At 40.2% G+C, this 23,091-nt stretch overlaps 1 protein-coding gene across 2 annotated transcripts; it reads left to right on the top strand.

Annotated features, from left to right (window-relative positions):
- The first annotated feature begins 52 nt into the window (after window positions 1–52).
- Window positions 53–22,760, top strand: OSTF1 (osteoclast stimulating factor 1). Of its 2 annotated transcripts, none has more exons than XM_074855890.1 (10): window positions 53–243; window positions 10,163–10,209; window positions 10,836–10,886; window positions 10,970–11,033; window positions 13,956–14,009; window positions 14,839–14,946; window positions 15,413–15,462; window positions 15,580–15,658; window positions 16,127–16,225; window positions 20,277–22,760. In XM_074855890.1, the coding sequence occupies exons 1-10, from the start codon at window positions 210–212 to the stop codon at window positions 20,333–20,335; spliced, it is 645 nt and encodes a 214-aa protein (XP_074711991.1). In that variant the 5' UTR covers window positions 53–209; the 3' UTR covers window positions 20,336–22,760. The 2 variants fall into 2 exon arrangements, with proteins under 2 accessions (XP_074711991.1, XP_074711990.1); XM_074855889.1 differs by lacking the exon at window positions 53–243 and adding an exon at window positions 5,627–7,033.
- Window positions 22,761–23,091: the final 331 nt, after the last annotated feature.

Below are 23,091 nucleotides of genomic sequence, written 5' to 3'. Positions count from 1 at the left end.
TCCGTCCTTACTTCCTTCCTCCTCCTCCTCCTCCTCCCCCCCTCCTGCCCGCCCACCCGCACGCTCGTCGCCGCCGCGCACCGCACCCGGGAGCCCGACGAGGGCCTGCGCCACTGCCCACCCCACCCCGCCCGGCACGGCGGGCCTGCTCGCGGGCAGTCGATCGCCGCCCCGCCGCTTCCCCGTGCGCGCTCGGGCCGGCCCCAGCCATGTCCAAGCCGCCACCTAAACCGGCCAAGCCAGGTAGGGGAGGGGCGCGGCGGCCCGGCCCGCCGCCCGCTGGCCGCCTCAACGGCCGGGCGCCGCCGCTGCGGGGCGTGGAGCAGCCCGGCGCCTGCTGACACGCGGGCGGCTTGGGAGCCGGGTCTCGGCTGTCAGAGCAGCGAGTCCCGCCGGGGTGGTGGCGGCGGGGGCCGCGGGGCAGGGCCGCCTACCTTTCCCGGTCCCGCCGGTACCGGCGGGGGAGGCGGCCCCTTCTGCCGCCCTGGCGCCAGCGGCCGGCTGGAAGGGGCGGTGGAGCTGCTCTCGGCACGCAGGCATCGCGTCTGGGCGGGATCCGTCGCCTGCTCTGGCTCGGGAGAAGGCACTTCGAGAGTGCCGCCGAGGCAGAGCCGTCGCCCCGGGCCAGACTCCCCGTGTCGCGGGCGGGCTTGCGCGGAGCCCCCCTCAGGCCGGCCTTCCTCCCCGGCGGCGCCCATGGCGCTCGGCGCGGTGGCGCGCCCAGGCAGCGGCTTCTCCCCAGGGGAAGCTTGTGTGGGCTGAAGTGCGCAGGAAGCCCTTCAACCTGTTAAGAAACAGGCGTTAAAATACTCTGACGTTTGCCCTGTGATTGCGTGGATGGGCAACATATTGATGCATAAAAGCGGTTTTATAGTGTAGTCTCATACTACATTCTTCCACAGCATCCACCGCTTTACCCTGTAGGACTCCCAGCAGCCAAAATCGCAATGTGTCCTTTGACACGTTCTGGTGCAAACGCGGGCATCTCTCTTTCTAGTGCGTTTGGTCATTGATGCATAATTTTTTGCCGCTGCACCCTTTTCAGATAAATTTAGTGCAAAATCAAAAAATTACAAAAAATAGCAACCACAGATTTTTCTAAAAGTATTTTGAAAACCATTGGAAGTTACACAGTTTTAAACCTTGGTATAGAAATTACATCCTTCAGGTAAACATACATTCTTCTGTCAAAATTTAAGCCAGCAGGTTTAGAGTTTTCATTTTTTAAATAAGGAATTGATCTGGAAAATGCAATTGCTGTTTATCATGTTTGCATATCCTCTCCCAGTATGAAAGGTTACATTCTTACTTTAAAGTTAAAATTAATTGTGAATGTAATTACATAGATAAGACTAGTTGGTGTCTCCCGAAATATGATTATCTGATCCCTAAATACATCTAAATTTCAATATGTTTTGCATTTAGAATAGTATTTGAAATATGTTTTTTACAAATAATTATATACATAACCTAATGGAGTATTTTAACTAGACAGCTTGTAAAATGAGGTTTTAATTTAAAATTGAATGAGTGCAAACCGTTTAGACTGTTGAAACCATTAGTCGCAACCTACCCACAGAAGCAAAATCTGTTGAAGCTCTCTGACTGTAGAGTGTCATCCTTGAAAGAATTTCCTCTGCCCTGCAGTTTGCTAAGCCTCTTTGAAAACAGCTTACTTGAAATGAGAAAGAGTAATAGAAGCATTGTTGTTGTGGACTCTCACTGAAAATCCATACTGAGGAAATCTGTGGGCTTCTGAAAGGGTGTTGCTCTTAACAGCCAAGTATATAAGAAGAATAGATTTTTCCAATAAAGTTAATAACTTAGTTTTCTGGTTTGCAAAAAGATGAGTTAAATTTAACCTAAGATTTTTAAGGAGTTAAAGGCTCTAGGCCTACCTAACCTGCAGGAGCTATCAGACTAACGCAGACGTGTTATGTCTAATATTAGGTGTCTCACTAGTTTGCCAGAGTGCAGTTTTGTGATATGCTTGATCTGATAAAATGCAGCCAGCCATCAAAAGGACAGGTTCCCTACCTCCTCCACCCCCCCACTATCCCCTTTCCATTCAATTTAGTGACATGACAAGCTGGATCAGTGCTCTGACATTTTATATTAGGTTATTTTTATGTCTGATGAACTTGCTGAGCTGGTTTACCGCAGAAGTGCTTGACAGAGCAAAAGGAAATAGGTGGAAAAAAATGGCTGAAGAAGGAAGAGGAAGAGAATAAGTCTCTCTTGGTAGTGACTTTCAAAGCTGATTAAGGATAATAAGATTAATTTTGCCAATCTCTAATTTTTGAAGAGCGAAAGTCTTATGGAGGTTGTTGCGTTAATCTTTTTCCATGGCGTTTTGAGGAACAGACTGTCTTCTAGCATACTCCAAAATATTTCTGCAGTTGTATGTCTGGCTTTGTTCTGTTTATAATATCAGTTATGCCTATTCTACTGTCATTGAATCAGGGTTATAGATGTTAAAATGTGCTAATTAAAGACAAATACAGGAACTGCATGTGGTGTAATAGTTGCTACAGCAGCATAATGCTGTCTTTTGGTGGCTTTTAGACTGTAGCTGGTGGAAGGTCTTAGTGCATTTGGTCAAGCTGAGTTAATTTTTCTTCTCTATTACCGGGTATCCAGTCTATAAACTGGGCTATAACCTGTGTCAGGGAACAGCAAGCCTGCTTGCCTTGCTGTTGAATCAGATGGAAGAGAAAACAAGACATTGGTTGCTGTAGTCCTTTCCTTTGTATTCAGGAAAAAAAAAAGGTGCAGTCTAGGTAGAGATGGAAGGAGATACAGCAGGTGGCAGGGATGTGAAAATATTTAGTGAAATAAATATTCATCCTTTCTAAAACAGTGGGTGTTCACTGTTCATCACAGGGGTGTTGGACATTAGAGTTGAATGGCTAGATATTGCTGCAAAAAGGAAGGGAAAAGGAAGAAAAACTAATTAGCTATAGCATTGTGTGTTTTTTTTAATACATGAGAGCATTATATCTGACAGAAAGCTCTTCTGTTAATCATGTGGCATGCACAGTACATTAGGATTTCAGTTACAGAGAGGTGGTTTTGACATCAATATAGACAATCTGATGTTTGTCAACACCGGACCTAGTATTTAGGGGTCTGTGGTTAGCCCTTGAGTAAGGGGTCATGGTTGTTTTCAGAGGCTCTAGAAGGCTTTTTATTTCTAGTGTTTTGAGACTTTCTTTTTAAACAAGGGCCTAGCTTTGCTTTTCTCTCAGGGTTCTGTATTATTATTGTTTTCTAGCTGTATTTTCTATTTAGACTTGTTGAAGATACAAAGGAGTGAAGTGGGACAGAGTTGAAAATATCAGAAACTTTCTTTGTCAGCATTATGCAAGGGTAGGGTTTTCCTTCCATCTTTCAAAACCTCTGCTGATGTCTCAAACTACTTTGCAGCATTCACAAACTTCTTAAACATTCTGTGTTGGATATTAATCCTATTTACAGAAGTTATTTATTAAGTCCTTTGAACTTGACAAGCTATACTGGCTTCTGCTAGTTGTCTCCCTGAACAGGGCTCTCTGTCTGCATTTTTTTATTAGAATCTTACATAATGTGCAGCAACATTTTTGGGGAGATGAAAGTATATTAATATTTTAAAGAAACCTTGATTACTTTCATATTCTCCAGATAGAGTAGGGTTTGTTGATCCTGGTCTACAGTCCTTACAGCCTTTACATTTTATGGAGAAAGACCAGTCTTTGTTTCAAGGGAATTACAGTTTTAAATTACTCCAATTGAGAGGAGGGGAGGAGGGAGGCAGGAGGAAGCCTAACATATGTAACGTAAAGGGTTACTATCTTAAAGTAGGTCTGTTGACATTGCAGCCACTAGTAGATGTCACAGTTAAAATAGGATTCTGAACATAAATACTTAGTTTGAATCACAATCAAGTTCACTTCATTTTAATTCTTAGGTAAAATAGGAGCTGTAACAGAATTCACAGGAGCAGAAGACCTGCATTGAGTCACGTGCCTAAGGGTTTAGCAGCAGGCTTAAATTCAGCTTAGGTGATGGTGGTTTGGGTTTCTTTTGTAGTCAAAGAAAGGTTTCTGTTAGCTAGGGAGATGGGAGCATGTGAATATGGGGAGTTACCCTGCGGTCATCAGCCCTAAGGGGAAAAAAACATCAGAGGAACAATTACACAGTTCCAAGTCTGATTTCAACACAAATCTTAAATTTTTGTTTCTGATCCCAAACCTTCTTACTGCAAACTACTGGGGTCACAAACAAGCTTCCTACAAGTGAAGGCATTCTATGTATTTGCAGAAATAACATTGCTAAGAAGTAGATTTCAGTCTCAAACTGTGCCAGTCAAAATTAATTTGTGAAATTCTATTCACACACATCTGTGAGAATATTCTTAATTCTGATTTTTTTCTGTAAACAAATGCTATTTGTTCCTTCCATTCCAGCTGGCTGGGGCAGTCCATGATTGTTCCTGAGCTACCCTAGTTTGTCATCTACACGCTGGCTGGCACCAGTCTACCCTTTGGATTCTTTTCAACATGTACTAGATTTCCTAGGCTTTTCTGTTTGTTTAATACACCCCTCCCCCCTTCCTCCCCTCTGATTTGTTTGCCCTATGTTCACTTCCCCTTTCTAACAAGCACTACTTAGAAATGGAAGATGGTTCTCTAAACAGTGGGGACTCCACTTTTTTCTGTCTTGGTTGTGGCACTCCTTAAATGCTGTTTGGTACTCTATTGGGTCTCTGTGCAAGATCCTGTGAACAAAATGCCAGAATACAAGTTGCCCTCCTGTAAAACTATTTCCACCACTTTTATTCCTACGTGAAGGTATGGGTGTAAAGCACCTTATTTTCCAGTTCCTGAGAAGCCAGAAAAAAATGTCTCAGTCTAGCCATAATGTCCTTCTAATAAAATTGCATGTCTTGTAGGAGACAATGCAAATCATAACATGAACATCTCTTTGCTTGCTAGAGCGAACTGCAAGCGTATCACAGATACTCTGATCTGCAACTTACCTTCGATATTGGCACTTGACCAAAAGGTTGTGACTTCACATTGCTGGTGTACACTGCCAGGTTGTGTAATGCCTTTGCAGGTTCTTAGGCCAACATTGAGAAAACAAACACGCTGTCCTTTTGCCACCTCGCTTTCTGTGAGGTCAGGCAGAAGAGGCCTTTCTTCAGAGAAACTCATCTGAACATGTATCAGAATTCATATTCCCAGTTACACATGTTCTGTGAGGTGACTCTAAAACTGGCATAGGCCTAGAACATGCAAACTGACCATTTTCTTCCCCACATCCAAAATCTTCTGCATATTTTCTCTTTTTAGTTCGCTTGTTATAGGTGAGGATTCAAATTAGTTGTTTTCAATCAAGTTGGTGCTAGAGAGAGTACCTGATTCTCAGCTGCTTCTGTGCTGCCTTATGGGAGCACAGAGGAGGATGGCTGGTGACAGTTAGCCCAGGATTACCTTGAACCCTTATAGGGCTTGACAGAGTTGAAGTTTTCTAATCTGTAGATGACCATGGCCAGTTCTGATTTTCTAGAGCACAGAGATAATCCCATTGTCTGTATTATAGGCACTGATAGTGCTTTGTAACACTCAGTGAGTGTGTTTACATAAGTTAATAGTTCTGATTTTTATGGTAGTCTAGAGTTGCTCACTCTGAATACAGATGCTGCATCAGGATCACTATCAGTGTTGTACAACCTTGTTTGTATCAAGGAGATTTGATTCCTCGTCTATGGCAGGAGAAGCAGGGTGTGAAATGCTTACAAAAGACTCGAATCAGTTCACCGGGGCCAAGCCTTGGTAGCTCCTGTGCACATTGGCTTACTGCCATGATTATTTTCTTAACTCAGACAAATGACTCTTCCATCAAGTAGTTTTTTTGGATTGAGAAAGTAATATAAATTGACAGCTAATGAAGCTGCTTTACCTCCCCTTTGGTGCTGGAAGTTCAGCCTAACTCGAATATCTGAATAAGTAATGCCATGCAGGAACGGATCCTTTTTTCATTATTATTATTTTATTTTATTTTATTTTTTCTTTTAAGGGTGAAAGCAAATAGGAAAGCAGAGAATGCTTTGTTGGCAAGTTGAGTAAAAGAGGGGACTAATACTAGTGTCGGTAGTATAGAGAAGCTGGGGTAGAAGAACAGAAAGGAAGTGGGGAAAAAAAAGCATCACTGAAAGAAACAGTAACTCCTTGTTGCGAAAGCAGCACTTCTTTGGAAACAATCTTCTGTTAATGACACTGCAATTAAAAATAAACCTCGAAATTGCTAGGAGGAAACAAAAAGCCTCTAGTATTTTGAGAAATTGGTCTTTTTCCTATCACTTTGTATTACAAAGCACAGCAGTGATCTCATTTCCCTTAAGTACATATCAGAGGCTTCATTTTCAAGCTGTTGTTACTGTTTAGTACCTCAGTTTCTTTACTCAGTTTACTCAGTTTCTTTACTTTTATGCACTTAGCTGGGAGAGGGTCATATTAGATATCTGATTTGCTTGTTTCCTTTCCTCATAAAAGCAGAAGTTTATAGGTGAAGTTATCAAAAATAATTTGAAGGGCGTGAGACCAGCCCAACCTGATAAAGCCGTTTCTTTTATGATGCTGGTTGGAGAGAATTGTTAGTTTGACTCCCTTACCCTGTTGTGTTGCTGGGGAAAGTTTTGGCAAATTGTGGCTTGGCTTGCTAAGAATACTTGTATCTGTTTATTATGTATAATAAGTTACCGGTTTTATTTGTCAGATAGTTTTTTGCAGATGTTTAATGCAAATTCCATGAAAAGGGAAAAGTCAGCCTTGTGGCTAAAGTGTGGGATTGAGAAGAAAACCGCTTAAATTTGTCCCTGCACTTAGAAAAAGATTTGTTGTGGACACATCACTGCACTGTGCCTCCATTTTCTTTGTTTTTAAAAGGGATACTCCCTCATTAGTCATGCTGAGAATAAAGTCGTTAATGTTTGCCTGGTGCCTTGATGTCTTAAAAGGTACATGCATCTTCTGGCAGTCAGTCAACTTTGGTAAGTTCAAATCAGTGCTAATGTATTAGTTCTCCATCCTACTTGAATCTTACAACATGGTTCATAGTGGAGAGATGGTAGTAGGGGAAAGCCCAAAAGGTCCTCAGGCACTCTCTAATTTATGCTTATTCCAAAGCACCCGCCAATGCAAGCTCTAAGTCTGTCTGCATGCCTAAGGATGGGCATTGCTAGATAAAAGTACTTCAAGTAATTACAAGTACTCATGTGCCTAGTAAAATACAGTTTGTCAGTATTTGCAGAACAGGGATTCCAGTTTAATGTGGCCTTTGCATCCTTACATTTTGTTGTTTTAAATCGTCTAGACTGATTTTTTTGCATTAAAATTTAGCACAAATAATTGCCATGCCAAGTGCTAAAGTCCTGTTGTTCTTAGCTCTTAAATGCATCAACATAACCAGGCTCAATGTCTGTTTATCAAGAAATATTTAAAAGATTGGTGCCATAATGAGTAGTGTTTAACTCCCATATAAGGTGCTGTAAAATTAATATTAACCAGACCTGCAGTTTTATAGATGCAAATCTGTACTTTGTATTTCATCACAAGAAAATGTTTTGGAATGTGTTGTGCTGTGTGTGACGCCACAGCTTGACATTTGGGGAAGTAACTCTGTTTCAGTTGTATAGAATAAAAAAAAAAAAATAAAAACACACCACAAACCACAAGAAAAAACAACCATGAGTTGCCTTTTGTTTAAACAACATGTAAGCAATACTTTTATCAGCATCAGTGTTTCCATTCTTTTTTTCTTCCCCTTAGGGTATGATAGCTTTAGAAAACCTGTTGACACAGATGCAGTACATTGTTACAGAGAATACATACAACATACACAAATCTGTATTGCTTGCTTTTCCCTTCTTCTGCCATCTTCTCATTTCCCCTTTTAATATTTCTTATTCTTCCCTTTTGTTGTCTGTTTCCTCCTTTTACTTACATAAACCCCTGAAAATTGGTGAGTGATGGTTAAAATTGTCAGTGTGCATTTCTATCGTGCATTTTCTGTCATCTATGTAAGAAAGCCAAGGAGAAGGGACAGTACTCTGTGTCACCCATGTTGTTTTGTCATATCTGGTTCTTTTTTCTTCTTTTTTTTTTTTTCCTTCTTTTTGTTTGACTTCTTTCCAGCTGCAGTTCAGATATTTCATTCTGAAGCTCTTAGGTCTAGGACACATTACTGTCTGCTGTCCTTGTTCATCATCTCTATATGGGTAACAAACAGAACAGAGGTTTCATCATTTTTAGCTGTTGCCACAGTGCACATATTTAGTTTCTGAGGCAAAGGTCTGAGAAGTGTTGGACCTTTTATGTCTAGGAAACTACTGCTCTGTGAGAGAGAGAACCAGTAAAGCCAAATTGAAATTATGTGGTGTTATTAAAAAATAAGATCAGGGAGGAGCATGCGATACAGCTGCAAATTGGAAGAAGAATCATATATACGGTGTCTGCATGCATTTGGCAATCTAGAAAGTTTATATGGATTAATTTTAGGGTTATACTTCTACATACACTTAGTCCCAAAAAGCCTGAGACAGAGGACCTCAGAAATGTTTTGCTTAGTAGTTATGCCTTGGTAAATACCGCTTCATAAACATGTGCTGTGTCATGGCTCTTGCTAGGGAATACCCAGAGGTATTTGAAAACATCTTTTAAGAGACACCCCAAGACTGTGGGGTATGCTGCAAAATGTCAACTTACACAGTTGAGTACCATCCTCCTTTCTCAAGCTTGTCAGCATATGTACATTTAGACTGACATTTCTAAAGCTCTTAAGTTAACTTTCTGAAATGATCACTACTGTGGGTAGGCTTCTAGATAAGGAGGTAAGGAAGACTATATCTAGCAAAAAACAGGAAAAAAAATTTCTAGCCATGGTTCTTCTCTACATAAAAAGCTTATTCTAGTGACACAAGGAAACCTAGTCTCTCATTACTCAGTTGTCTCGATGTAACATACTATACAAGATTTTGTGTCTGCACACTTAATTGTACAGTACTAACCTTCAGTAGTAAGTTCATCAGTTTCTCTGAGGACACAAAATAGCCTGGGCTAAGTGTGGTCTAAGTAATGCGTTGTCCTGATGGACCGAATACTACTTCAGTTAATCTATATAAACACATAAAGTATAGTGTAAGAAATACAGCTACATAGTTAAGCTATTTAAAACTAAGCAGTTCTACATACTTAAGACTTCAGATATTTAAAGGTAAACAATACAGAACAGTCTGCATAATATATTTCTCCACTAATTCCATGGACTTCAGCAGTTCAGATAATAAAATTATGTAAGATACACATTTCTTCTCCTCTGCTCCTATGTTCTGCTTGCTTCTCTTGAAATGTACCTTTGTTGAATTTTTTAAAAAATGTTTATAGGGATGCTGCTTTTGCAGTTTATGCAATTATATTTGTACATCTCTGCATTAAGGTTATCTTTTCTTGGCTTGAATGCTGCTGACAGTCTCTTCAAAACTGCCCTATTAAAATAAACGTTGCCAACTTAGTGGAGTTGTAAACACTATATCTTATTTTAATTATCTGAAGAGAACACCATGTCAGTTGCATGTTCCGTAAATAAGACTTGGTGACCATTTGTCATTTTTCTTAAATGCAGATAATTCTGTGCTGCTGCATTATTTTCCTAATTAGTAACGATTGCAAGTGAGTATGAGAACATGTTGCAGACATTGGTTATTGTTTAGTTTCTTTATTCTTTCCTTAATTCTGTATCATTTGACAAATCTGATATTATGAATAAAAATATATAAAGCATGTATGACGTGTGGTGGTGTATGTCACTGAAACTACATTTTGCCTCAGAAATTGACAGCAACACTTTAGCTGACTTGCATGATGAGCTATGACGACCTTGTTAGGTGTGCATAACAGGCAGCTTAGATTTAGCTGATCAGCTGGCCCATTTCCTTCAGAACCCGTGCTGCTGGGTTGAGTCTTTTCATAATTTTCATTGACAGAGGCATAGCACACATTTGTTCAACAAGCAGCTTTAAAGGTTAAGGAAAGGAATTTATTTGGATATGAGGGCTGTATGTGTATGCTGTGCTTAGAAGGCATGATACTGATATTGTTTTGGTTTTTTTGTTCTTTTTTAGGGCAGGTTAAAGTGTTCAGGGCCCTGTATACATTTGAGCCCAGAACGGTAAGTACATCTAGATTTTAGGGTTTTGAGAAGCTTTATTTTAATCTTGTCTATAATAACATTTATTCAGTTCTGCTAGGCTTGGCCTATTATACTTAACTGTACTGTGTTTTCAGTGAAAAAGCCTGTTGATGGATATTGGTTCTTAATGTGACTAAAACTGCCTGATTAATCATCACTCTTTTAACTCCAGCTGTTTTTAAAAGCAGCATGCTTTCTTCTCTAGTATCAGTTACCTGCAGTCTTAACATCAGCAGTCTAAGTGATTTTATTCTTTTCTTCCAAAGGGAACAAAGATAATTGAGAACTAAGAGATTTGATGAACTGGGACCAACCAAAAAGGGATGAAGTTAAGAAACACAAGATATATATCTCTGCTTTTGTTGCAGTGGTCTGTTGGAAAGGGCAGTCTTTTTCTTTAGTTGTCAGGAAGGTCATAGATCCAAAAAGTTAGCTGTAGGCAAGTCAGACTACAGTATGAAGACTGTCAGGCCGTTGTCTAGTTGCTAGAGAATTTGAGTTATTGTTCTTTTGAAAAAAGAGCTGAATGTACTCTGTGTTATCCAGGTATACTGTGCACAGATTCAGATTTTTATTTAGTCTTCTATTTTATTTTATTTTTAAAGCCAGATGAACTATACTTTGAAGAAGGAGATATCATTTACATCTCAGACATGGTGAGTCTAAGACATCCCATACAGACTGAATACTTCTGAGATGCAGCATGTCTCATCTGAAATATTTTCCCTTTTCTCTGCAGAGTGATACAAATTGGTGGAAAGGAACTTGCAAAGGGAGGACGGGACTAATTCCAAGCAACTATGGTAATGTCTAGAATATTTTCGTTTGGTAAGATCATTTGCAATCAAAGGAAATTACTAATTAAAAATAACTGATACACTTATTTTCAAATACTGATTACATTATTGGCATTTATCAGTCCTCTACCAGAGTATTTCAGAATACATTTGCAATATCAGTCACCACTGTACATCAGCAATGGACAGGCTGACTTACATTTTTATAACCTAGAGACAGCTTGAGTTTGCCATGTGTTCATGTTTGTGGTTGTTCAGGTAACAGCAATAGATGTTCTCAGTTTTGAGGGGAAGAACACTTGGATCTAGAGGATGGTTTTACAGACAGCACATGAAACTGATAGGCTTGTCTTCTTGATACTCTCAATGAATGTATTGCAGTAATCTTCTCATTAGCAGCATCTTGGCTATATTCCTTCAATCTGTACATTGCCTTATTTTAAGTCAACCTAAGGATGGACAGCCACAGCCTTTAGTAGCTTTGAGATCAAGAAGTCTGACACAGCATGGGGTGACTTCCTACAGAGAGAGATAATCAATACTGTAATTGTTAAGTAAACCTGCATATGGACAGGATGCTACAACAGATTGTGAGCAATTCTGTAGACCTCCTTTGATGACTCCGCACCCCCCACCCCCCCTTAATAAATAGGGCTGTTCTGTTTGCCGTTAGTTGGTTTTTAATGAATATATTCAGCCACAGAAGACATTGTTTTCTTGGGGATTGCACCACATTAAATATCCCATACATGCTTGAACTGAATAGAAATTGCTTTTTCAGATTCAACTAAAATCACTTTGCAAAGCCATGAGTACAGACAGCAGAGCACAATTCTTCCAAGTCCTCCCAGGAAATGGAGACAGAGAGGCAGAATAGCAGTGTTACATGACAGATTGCATCAAAGCTGCTAGTAAGTTAGTAACTGTGGTTGCTTTACATTGTCCCTTCTTTACTAGAAGACATTATGGTAGCAATGATATGATTCCCTGCCCTGACTTGTAGTTAGTAGAAATACATTAATGGAAGCCTGGGTGCAGTTATTGAGACCATGGCACTAAGTTTCACTCTAGTTTGTGACTTCCAGACTGATTCTACTCTTGCCACCCGCCAGAGGTGGTCACTGTTACATACAAGAATAGTTTATGCGTGCTTACCTACACTTAAATTTCTTTTGAATATTCAAGTGTGTTATATTTAGAATCAAACCGAGAATTTACTAATTCAGTTTGTGTTCCCGTTAAGATAATTTGGAAAGTTGCTACCAGCGTGCTTTACTGAACAGTGATATGAACAAGAGCTTAACTTCCATTTTACGCTGGGTGGGAGGGCTGCGAGGTGGTGGTGTCTCTCTGCACATTTGCAAAAATTTCATTTGTAAGCAGAACAGGAACCTCTGCAGAGCCTAAGAATGGAGAGTACCAGGAACATGTCTTCTGATTTAGACAAACTATGCAAAATCCTCAATGGCCTGCTTCTGCTGGTTGCCACTGTTACAGCTGTGTAGGTTCAGTCTTAACCACTGAAACACTGTCATCTCCTGTGCTCTTCTACAACCCTTTTGCAAAAGATGGAGACAGACCTGAAACTACCAAGTCTCTCATGGGGTCTTGTGCTCCATCTGCTGGGCTTGAAGGAACACATTTGAAAAGACTGTGAATGGAAAAGCTGATGAAAACAGAGTTACTGTTATTATCTACATTAAAAATACTTTGTCTAAAGACAAAGTTATTTTTAGGCTTTTGAGACAGTGTTGTTAGTGTTAATGATTTCTGCTGGGCACAACAAGCACCACTTAATATGACTATGATATTCTTCTGGCTGCTCTGGGACTGGCTTCTCCCACTCTGCTTTAGGATTCTGTTCACTGTTTGCACCAGTTTTTTTAACCGAAATATCAGAATCTAGCATTTGCATTTTATTTTACTCACAGCTAGAGAGATAAGCATGTGAAGTCTTGCAATTACAAGCATTATGGGAGGAATATACACCAAAATAAGAAAAGATCTGGATAGGCCACACCAGTCCTGAGAGTTTTATTTCTGGTAACTGACTTACATTATATTTGCCTGCATTGCATCTGATTTGATTACAGTAACAGTTTGAGGAACACTCTTTCACATTCACCCTGACTCCTGTAACAAGCCATAGTGCAAGGGCTTAGAGAGCCTACTCATCTCAGGTTGTACACTGTCCTACTTGTCTGTACCCTATACCCTTAGTAGTAACAGGGTTTTCCACCCAAAAAAGAAGTTTTTAAAAATTTTTCCAGGTCACGGTCCACTTTTAACTGTTTAACAGTGCTGTTCAGTTTCTTTTTGCTGTCGCAACAGCACAGTGACCAGGATCTGTTTGCTGCTCCTCTCTAGTAAAACTAAAGCTTTTGAGATGAAGAAAAGGTCTACAGAAGCCTGAACTTCAATCTGCCCATCACTACATTCATTGTTTAAGCAGTTTTGAATTGCAGATCTGCAAACTTCACAGGGAAAATAAAAGATGTCCACAAAACAAATAGTGGATTTTTTTAGTTACTCTTCACAGACTCCGTGGAAATAATTCAGTCACAACTACAGATGGCAAGCTGTAGATTGAAAGCCTAGCCACATGCAACTGCTCAAAACCATCTTACAAGTGTAGAAAGGGAAGTAACAGTCGAGGTGAAATACTGCCATATTCCTGGTGGCTTGCAACCACTGATCAATTTGATGCTCTTTGAAGTTTTCACAAGCTCTTATCTGAATTGCTTTCCCATACACAGGAAATTGAAGTGCATCTGACTAATCCATCACTCATAAATCCCCTTTCATGTTAGAATCAAATACGTATTACTGATTCTTCTGGGATAAATCAAAGTTTTATTTCCACACAGGTGTCACTTATCTATCTGCTCAGTTTCAGAAGTAGTTAGAATTTACTCTGTTTCATTTCAGTGGCAGAGCAAGCTGAATCTATTGATAACCCACTGCATGAAGCTGCCAAACGTGGTAAGTGTGATTTAGGTTTTAGTTGTGTAATGTTAAAGGGTGATTTGTTTGTTTTCTACCAAAACAATAACATATTTAGAATTAAGATGTCCTGTCTGTTTTGATCGTCTGGTATCTTGAACAAGTTGTCTGATAAGTTTTGCAGCTTTCAGAAGCTGAGCTGGTTTACAGCCTGGTAGAATTGCCTCTCTGTGATTGTATACACAGAAAAAGAGTTTGGTACCATCCATTTAACTATGTAGGGATCTAAATGTCTTCTGGGAGTGGACAGAAAGATATTTGGTGTGACTTGGTGTCCTGGTTTAACCAGGATAGGGTTAAGTTTCCCCAGCAGTCGGGGGGGGGGGGGGGGGGGAGCTCTAGCTGGGTTATTCAGATACCAGATACCATGCGGATGTCACATCCTGGCAGGTCACATTTTTCCTGGCGCAGGAGCGCGGTGCACTCGTGGTTTTGTACATCGTGCTTCTCACTGCTGTATTTGGTAGCTATTTTGCTCTGTTAATTGCCATCACTATTACTGTTATTGTTGTTGTTGGTTGTGTTGCTATTGCACTGCTGTATTAAACCTTTCCTTATTTCAGTCTTGGGGCTTTGTATTTCACTCCCTTTGTGGGGGAGGGGTAGCGGCCGCGTGGTCTCAGACCCCGGCAGGGGCTAAACCACTACACTTGGACTGGTTGTTCTGTGAATTGTAAGTATTGCTGCTAATCACTTTTTCTCCTCATATAGGAGGGCTGACACCCTTCAGAAAAATCTACATGCCTTTAATGGATCTGTTAACTTTTCAAATTAGAAAAAAATCATCAAAACTGAATTTGTCTTTCAGGCAACCTGAGCTGGTTGAGAGAGTGTTTGGATAATCGAGTTGGGGTCAATGGCTTAGACAAAGCTGGAAACACAGCTCTGTACTGGGCATGCCATGGAGGCCACAAAGGTATCAAAGAATTAATTTGAAATGACTGTTCTCTGGGTTTTTTTATTTGCTTGTTAGACTGATGGCTAAAATTGCAGCACTAAACAATAAAGCCAGGTTTTATTTAATGTCATTCTAGTTCTTAAAAGAAAAGTTAAAGCTAGAAGGGAGGTTCAGTTCCATCAAATGCTGTGTGGTTTTTTGTGGCTGATGAAGCATGCATTCTAACCAGTGTAACTGTTAGAAGCAGAGTGGGGAGGATAGACCAAAAAGAAGTGTTGTATTGTTTTGGGTATTTTATGCAGTAGTATTTCTTTATGACTAGTGGTTGTTTGCTGAACGCAGTCTGACTGTTACAGATTTTAATTAGCAGATTGGATCGCTCTTTTCATTGAATTTTAACCGAAATTTATGCTATGAATGTGAAAAAGCCTATTTTGTTTCCACTAAATTTTTCCCTTATTCCTGCCCCTGCTGTTTTCTGCAGATATAGTGGATGTTCTGTTTACCCAGGCAAATCTAGAGTTAAACCAACAGGTAGGTTAAACCAACAGACCATTACAGTAGAGGTGTGATGTTATTCACTCTTGGTACTAGCTGAAAGGGGTTTTTTGCTGTATTTTAATCCTGTTGCTTTTTCCTCTAACTCCACAGAACAAATTGGGAGACACAGCTTTGCATGCTGCTGCATGGAAGGGTTATGCAGATATTGTAGAGATGCTGCTGGCAAAGGGTAAAGATCTTCACTAAAGATTCAACAATCTGCGTGGCAGACTAGATTCCTGAATGTTCATTAATCTGTATTTTTTTAAGTGTTTTTCTATAACCCAGGTACAGTCCTTAACCAGCTTACCTGCCTGACTTTACAAGCCTTGCAGAAAATTTTGGCGGCTGTCTGTAAAGTAGACATCTCACCTGCTCAAGATAAATTTCATCCTGCTTTGCAGGCAAAATTAGGCACTTAACCCCAGAACAGCAATGACATCTGCTTCCTGGAAAGGGAGAGCAGCCAGCAAGTTCCCTAGTCGACTGTAGCTTATGGAAAAGCATTCATTGCTTTTATTCTGCTTCAAAGCAGTCCACAGATGAGATTCCCTTGTTCAACAGTGTTCTATCCATGCTATAGAAACTCATATCATAATGCCATTGCTCAAGAAATAGCTGGGACAATGATTCATTGTGAAAATTTTCCGTTATAAAGGGGCAAGAATAGATCTGAAGAACAATGAGAAGAAACTGGCTTTAGACATGGCAACCAATGCAGCTTGTGCTTCCCTGCTTAAGAAGAAACAGATTGCAGGTATTTCTGATTTTATTACTCTGATACATTTTTTTCTTTTTAGAGGACACTTAATATTTTGACCAAATATCAAAATGTTGATAGCCATAAAGACCACTTGGGAGCTACATGGGCTGAGAGCTGTGCTTGGAAGGGTTTACTTGAGAGGGTTAGTTCAGCAGAGCTGTGATAGAAACCTGTGGTTTATCACATTCAGTGTTGCTGACTCCACACAAAATGCCATCTTGAGTTCAGACAATGTGGGAAGGGAAGGGAAGGGAAGGGAAGGGAAGGGAAGGGAAGGGAAGGGAAGGGAAGGGAAGGGAAGGGAAGGGAAGGGAAGGGAAGGGAAGGGAAGGGAAGGGAAGGGAAGGGAAGGGAAGGGAAGGGAAGGGAAGGGAAGGGAAGGGAAGGGAAGGGAAGGGAAGGGAAGGGAAGGGAAGGGAAGGGAAGGCCCTTCAGAGTGGAGAGACAGAAAGAAAGCAAGGATGGAAGCCACTTAAAAAGCAGTAAACCACAAGGTACACGGTATGAGAGTAAAATGATGTGGTATGTTCACACTTAAGCCAGTCTTGTTCTTCCAAACTAAGCCAAACACCTACAGACGCTTGTCTTATTTTCTTATTGCTAATTTTAAAAAAATTTTTTATTCCCGTGTCTCTCTGAATGACTTTTTAATAGAGAAGTAAAGAAAGAATGCTTTCAGGTGTTTATCAGAATAGGCTTCCTGCCTCCCACTTGTGTTCATCTCTCCTAATAGCATAGTGTACGTGTACAAAAGTTAAAGCAATGCTAGGCTACTTTAAAACACTGAACAAAGACTGAGTAGTTCAGCATCACATAATTAATGTTACCTGTAGCTTTCATGGGGCTGAAGTTAGGGTGGAAACCCTATGTGAATTACACATTAAATGAGAAATTACTTACAAGCTGTAACTCTGCCTGTGTTTTTATCAGTGGGATATGCAGTGTAGCAACTGTATTGTCGCAGGACTGGTGAGAACAGAGGGAATGCCATCCTGTGGGTGGTTAGCAGTTATGGGAATTAAATGGTGGAATAGCTGTCTGCAGCTTTAGAAGGCCAGAGAGCATGTGCAGGAAAGATACTGTCCAACATTATGCTAAATCCTGCTAAATCAGGATTTCCCAGAAAACCTTGACAAATTATTTCCAACAGTTTTGACTCTGAAGAAAGCAGTTGTAACATAGGGCAGAATTTCTTCTGTTTCCATATTTTATTCTAATGTTACTTAATCCCTTTTAGGAGCACCTATTTCATCTTTGCCTGTCAATTGTAGGCGCCTGATACAGGAGTATTCTCTCTTTAATGTCCCTAATAGTTGTATTAATGTTTCATTTTCTGATGCTAGGTAACTTATCTTCTACTTCTGGCGCATTTGCTTCACTCCCTCTAAATTAATTTATTTCATGGCTGACTGATTTTTCATCCTTAGTCACTTCACAGAATCACAGAGAATCACAGAATCATCTAGGTTGGAAAAGACTTGAAGATCATCCAGTCCAACCATTAACCTAACATTGACAGTTCCCAACTACAACATATCTAGTGCTATGTCAACCCAACTCTTAAACACCTCCAGGGATGGGGACTCCACCACCTCCCTGGGCAGCCCATTCCAACACCTAACAACCCGTTCTGTAAAGAAGTGCTTCCTAATACCCAGTCTAAACGTTCCCTGGCGCAACTTGAGGCCATTACCTCTTGTCTTATCACTCATTACTTGGTTAAAGAGACTCATCCCCAGCTCTCTGCAACCTCCTTTCAGGTAGCTGTAGAGGGCGATGAGGTCTCCCCTCAGCCTCCTCTTCTCCAGACTAAACAACCCCAGTTCCCTCAGCTGCTCCTAAGAAGACCTGTGCTCCCAACCCTTCACCAGCTTTGTTGCCCCTCTTTGGACACACTCGAGTAATTCAATGTCCTTTTTGTAGTGAGGGGCCCAAAACTGAACACAGTAATTGAGGTGTGGCCTCACCAGTGCCGAGTACAGGGGTAAGATCACTTCTCTGTCCCTGCTGGCCACACTATTGCTGATACAAGCCAGGATGCCATTGGCCTTCTTGGCCACCTGGACACACTGCTGGCTCATGTTCAGCCGGCTGTCAATCAACACCCCCAGGTCCCTCTCTGACTGGCAGCTCTCCAGCCACTGCTCCCCAAGCCTGTAGCGTTGCTGGGGGTTGTTGTGGCCCGAGTGCAGCACCCGGCATTGGGCCTTATTGAAACTCCTACAGTTGGCCTCAGCCCATCGCTCCAGCCTGTCCAGGTCTCTCTGCAGAGCCTCCCTACCCTCGAGCAGATCAACACTCCCACCCAACTTGGTGTCATCTGCAAACTTACTGAGGGTGCACTCGATCCCCTCATCTAGATCATCAGTAAAGATGTTAAACAGGAGTGGCCCCAAAACCGAGCCCTGGGGGACACCACTCGTGACCGGCTGCCAACCAGATTTAACTCCATTCACCACAACTCTTGGGCCCTTCTTCTATCACCAGTCTGGTACTCTTGCACACTATCTTTTCTTATTTGCCTTGATACAAGAGCTGATGTTCTCAGTCGAACTGCAATTTCAGTATTAGCTTCCTTGGTTTTCCATCGTAATCTGGCCTTTTATGATCTCTGTGACATCACTGATCTGTATGCTTTTCTTGTATTTTCTTGGTTATTTTTATTCATTCTTCTGTGTCTGTTGATTCTACATTTCAGTATTTCTGATATCTGTGACTGAAAAAATTGTTCTTTTTCAGAGATTCAGTCCAATATTGGTAGTCTTCCTGTCCTCAGTTTCAAATCTGTTCTTATTTAGGTATGTCTTCTATCATAGTCATCTATAAAACACTTTGTTTTGTCCAAAGAAGCTTACTTTGCCTCCACTTCAATGTTCAGTTTAGTGTTTTATGTGTATACACACACATTCAAATGTCATGATTGCTGAAGTATATTCTAAGAAATGAAAGTTATTAAAATCCTCCCATAGAAATGCAAAAAGATTGTGTCATTTGTGCTCCTGAACGAGAGAATGATTTTTATACAGAAGAAATGGGATTTGTCCTTTCTTGAAGTATGGCCCCTTGAGCACAGGGCTCTACAATTTCTTTATTTTCTTTCCTTTCTTCCTTTGCTACTTCTCTTACTCAAAAAGGAAAAAAAAGTATTTTCCCCTTACATTTCTTTTATCAGAACAGTTGAACAGGTTAGTTTTAAATGTACTCATTTTTCTTCTTCCAGAAATCTAGGATAACATGGTAATCACTTCTGTGAATTATGTCAGTCTTGTTATGCCTGCATCTGATATTTTTAATACTTTGTTTTAATAAGTTATTGCAAAATATGACTGACTAGGACCTTGTGGTTCCTGGCTCTCAGTAGTACAGTATAATACACAGTAGTACAGTATAATCCATATTCCTATTCCCATATATTTGAAAATCAAATAGGCAAATAATAATCTATCACAAAAAGCCCATGCTGTTATCTTTGTACGGTCCCAAAGGTAGATGTAGTTCTCCAGGCACTGCTGCACATCTGGTGAATACACTTTAATACTCCTTTTTTTTGCTTACTGTCCTTCAAAAGCAAAAGCTCATAAGTAGATCTAAGAAAAAATCAGGAAGAAACCTAGGTGAGAAAAGAGGGAGGGGAGAGAATAGATAGAATGTGTTTGATTTTAAGCAGAGAATGGTAGCCACTTAGGCACTCCAAATAAAACCATAGAGGCTCTTCCACCAGCTCACCCAACCTTTCCTTTGCAATTTAAAGGTAATATATATATATAAAATAGAATTAAAGAGTTCCAGCTCTGCTGTACAGGTTCCAAGGAGCCAGAAGATGGCTCTTGAAGGTTGTGAACAGACTAAATTTCATATGTAGGAGATGTGATTACTGGCTTAGCCCTACCTTTGAGATTCACGTCTATAGCTCCATCTTTGTAGCCCTGACATCTCTAAATGATAGAGGGATCAGGTTTCTCAGATGCTGCTTTGCAAGCATCACAAATGTGAGGCTTTTTCTGATTTTTATCCTGGATTAAGAGAGAGCTTTTTTTCTTTCCAGGTACAGTCCGAACATTAAGTAATGCAGAGGAATACCTCGATGATGAAGACTCCGATTAGCTTTTCTCATTCAGTCTGAAGAACTATAACTTGTGTTGCCTATGTCATTCTCAAAACATATCTTTACAACTGTAAATATATCTTACTTAGAGCATTGCAGTCTTCCAATATAGCATATAAATGAGAGGGTGAAATCATGCTTCACAAAGCAATAATCTCCATGTGTGCCAGAAGATGCCACATTTTAAATCAGAGTTCCTTAGAAATTATCTCACAGAGGAAGTGTGGCATACCCTTATCGTTGAATGGGCAGAGGACCATCTTCTAAACTCTCAGGTTGCATTTCAGGCCTTCCCAGCAAGTGCCTTGCATGTCTGGAATATGCTCCTCAAACTGAAAGGTCCTGCTGGACAACAGGACGCCATTGCTAACATTTCCCAAAATCTCCCTGGATATAGGTTCCTTTATGCAGATAAAATAATGTGGCAGAGTCAGTACTGGCTGACAGGCATGAAGGGAGATGCTGCTATAGAGAGTCACCGTCTTTTGCCCACATGGAGCCAGCAAGACAAGGTTTGATTTTTTTTTTTTTTCCCCCCACCCATTCTTTCCTGTACCCCTCTAAGTAAAGGGTAGAATGACATGGGACAATCTGCCCCTGGATGCCTTATCTTCTCTATTGCTGTGGGCCCAATCCCTGAAATGTAAACTCAGGTGAAATGCTTGCTTCAGTCAATTTTGCTTGAGAAATACACTTAATTTTTGACATAGTGACATGATTATTTTGCGTTTTGAAGTGCATTATGCTGAAACTATTCATAGTGAAAGGAAGACAGAATATTTTTCTATTTGTCCTGCCTACTCTTTTTTTTTGGCTAATCTCTTGCTTTTATTTTTTAAATGTGCTATTATATTTTCTCCTAAATTACCTCAAAGCTTAAGTGTGTTTGAAGGAATGAGGGAAGATGTATATCAAATATACCACAGGTATCTTTAGAAAAGATATCTGAAGCTGAATAAACATTTTAAAAATATATTGCTTCTTCCTGTGAATTAAAGAGAACTACAAAAAAATGAGCCATTTTCAAGCTTCCTGCAGAGTTAAATAAGTACTTTCTTCAGATTGCTGAAATACCTGCAGCCAAATATTATACCTTACTGAGGAATACTTCCTTACTGTGATAGTAAGAAAATGTTACAAGTATTTGAGTTATCTCAGTTTTTCAGTTTTTGTTGCTAACTTCCCTATTAGCAATTTTGACGGATTCAGTCCCACACAGCAGTCTGTGATACTTTAAAAAAAAAAAAAAAAAAAAAAAAAAGCTCTTGTGAAAGATTGGGGATAAATTAAAAGCTCTTGTGAAAGATTGGGGATAAATGAAAATCACACTAAGTATTCAGAGATTAAAAGATGTCTAGAGCACTCTAACATCCCACTTTTTAAAATATGTTGAACCAGATTTTTGTATTTTTATCATCCTGGAAAGGACTATGTACAGGTAAAGCTTGTTAAATGAGCACTTACCAAAGAAGGCAGCATTTGATTGACTGGAGCGCTCTAAGATAGAGGCATTGCACAAATAGTCATCTGCAGATATAGTTCTGAACTGTTGAAAAGTGTTAAAACCATAGAACAAATGTTTTGGCCCTGTGAAATACTGTGGTCAGTTGAACAGTGATATTTTATTTTTTATGAACTTGAAGATCTTAGAGGGGAAGAAATAAAAACCAAAGCCACCAAGTTTTTCTCTCTAGCTTTCATTAAAACAATTGTTAAACATGATTCATAATAGACAGAGACTGTCCTGCTTCGCATTTATTAGCCAGCTATTTCTACTAGCTCAGACTTTTACCACAGTCAAGCTACATGTTACGCTGCATGCTGCTGATGAACATGATGCAATTTCACAGTGCAAGCAAAAAAGGACTTGTAATAACGAGGCTAGAGAAGAAGGTTCATGTATGAGACTTTTTCCTGCATAAATGAAGCTCACAAGGTTAAAATTCTTCAGTGTCACAGGACGTGGAGAGAATGGCTCTTCCCAAGTCGCCATTTTCTCTATTAAGCTTTGTAGGCAGAGTTTGTGTTCATAAATAATTTAATGTGATGTCTTCTCCTGTCATGGGTTCAACATCCTACAAGTTAATTGCGGCATTTGATTTAAAAATTTGTTGTGCTCATGCCTGTGGAATTAGGTGCTGCTGGAAGACCCTGTGTTCTTCTGCACAGATCTAGATGCTGCAAGGGAAGAATGGTGACAGAAACACAAGTTGGGCCCAAAGGTTGCTTGTGAAGTCCATATTGGAGTGTCCTGAAGGAGGCGTGTTGACATCGCAAGGCAGCTAGCTAGTCCTGTAATTTGTTTCTAGGACCAAATTTATTTTTTTTTTCACAACTTTGTTTTTCCTTATGCAACTGTCTACTCATCTTGTGAAATACAAATCACTGTGAAAACTTTCAGGCAATAAATTACTTTTTGCCGAACTCTAGCAGTTAAGTTTTGATTTAAAGAAAAAAACAGAGCAAAAGTCTTATAGCTAGAAGGAATTAAAACTGGAGTAAGATGATACAATGTCTTACTAGTTATGCAAACTGTTGAGATTTGAACTCAGCTGGCAGCCGGACGCCACGTGGCCGACTGTTCACCTCCCCCCTCCCCAGTGAAATAGGGAAGGGAAAAAGAGAATTCGTAGGTTGAATAAAAAGAAAGAATTTACTAAATATAACAAGAGAACAACAGTAACAATAGTGAGTCCAAAAAGAAATGGGTAAAATGCAACAGTGGCTTACCGAGCGCGGCGACCGCCCCCCACAG

This window comes from Strix uralensis, chromosome Z, assembly GCF_047716275.1.
Source record: "Strix uralensis isolate ZFMK-TIS-50842 chromosome Z, bStrUra1, whole genome shotgun sequence".
Classification (NCBI taxonomy): Eukaryota; Metazoa; Chordata; class Aves; order Strigiformes; family Strigidae; genus Strix; species Strix uralensis.
This window is presented reverse-complemented; position numbering and strand designations above follow the sequence as displayed.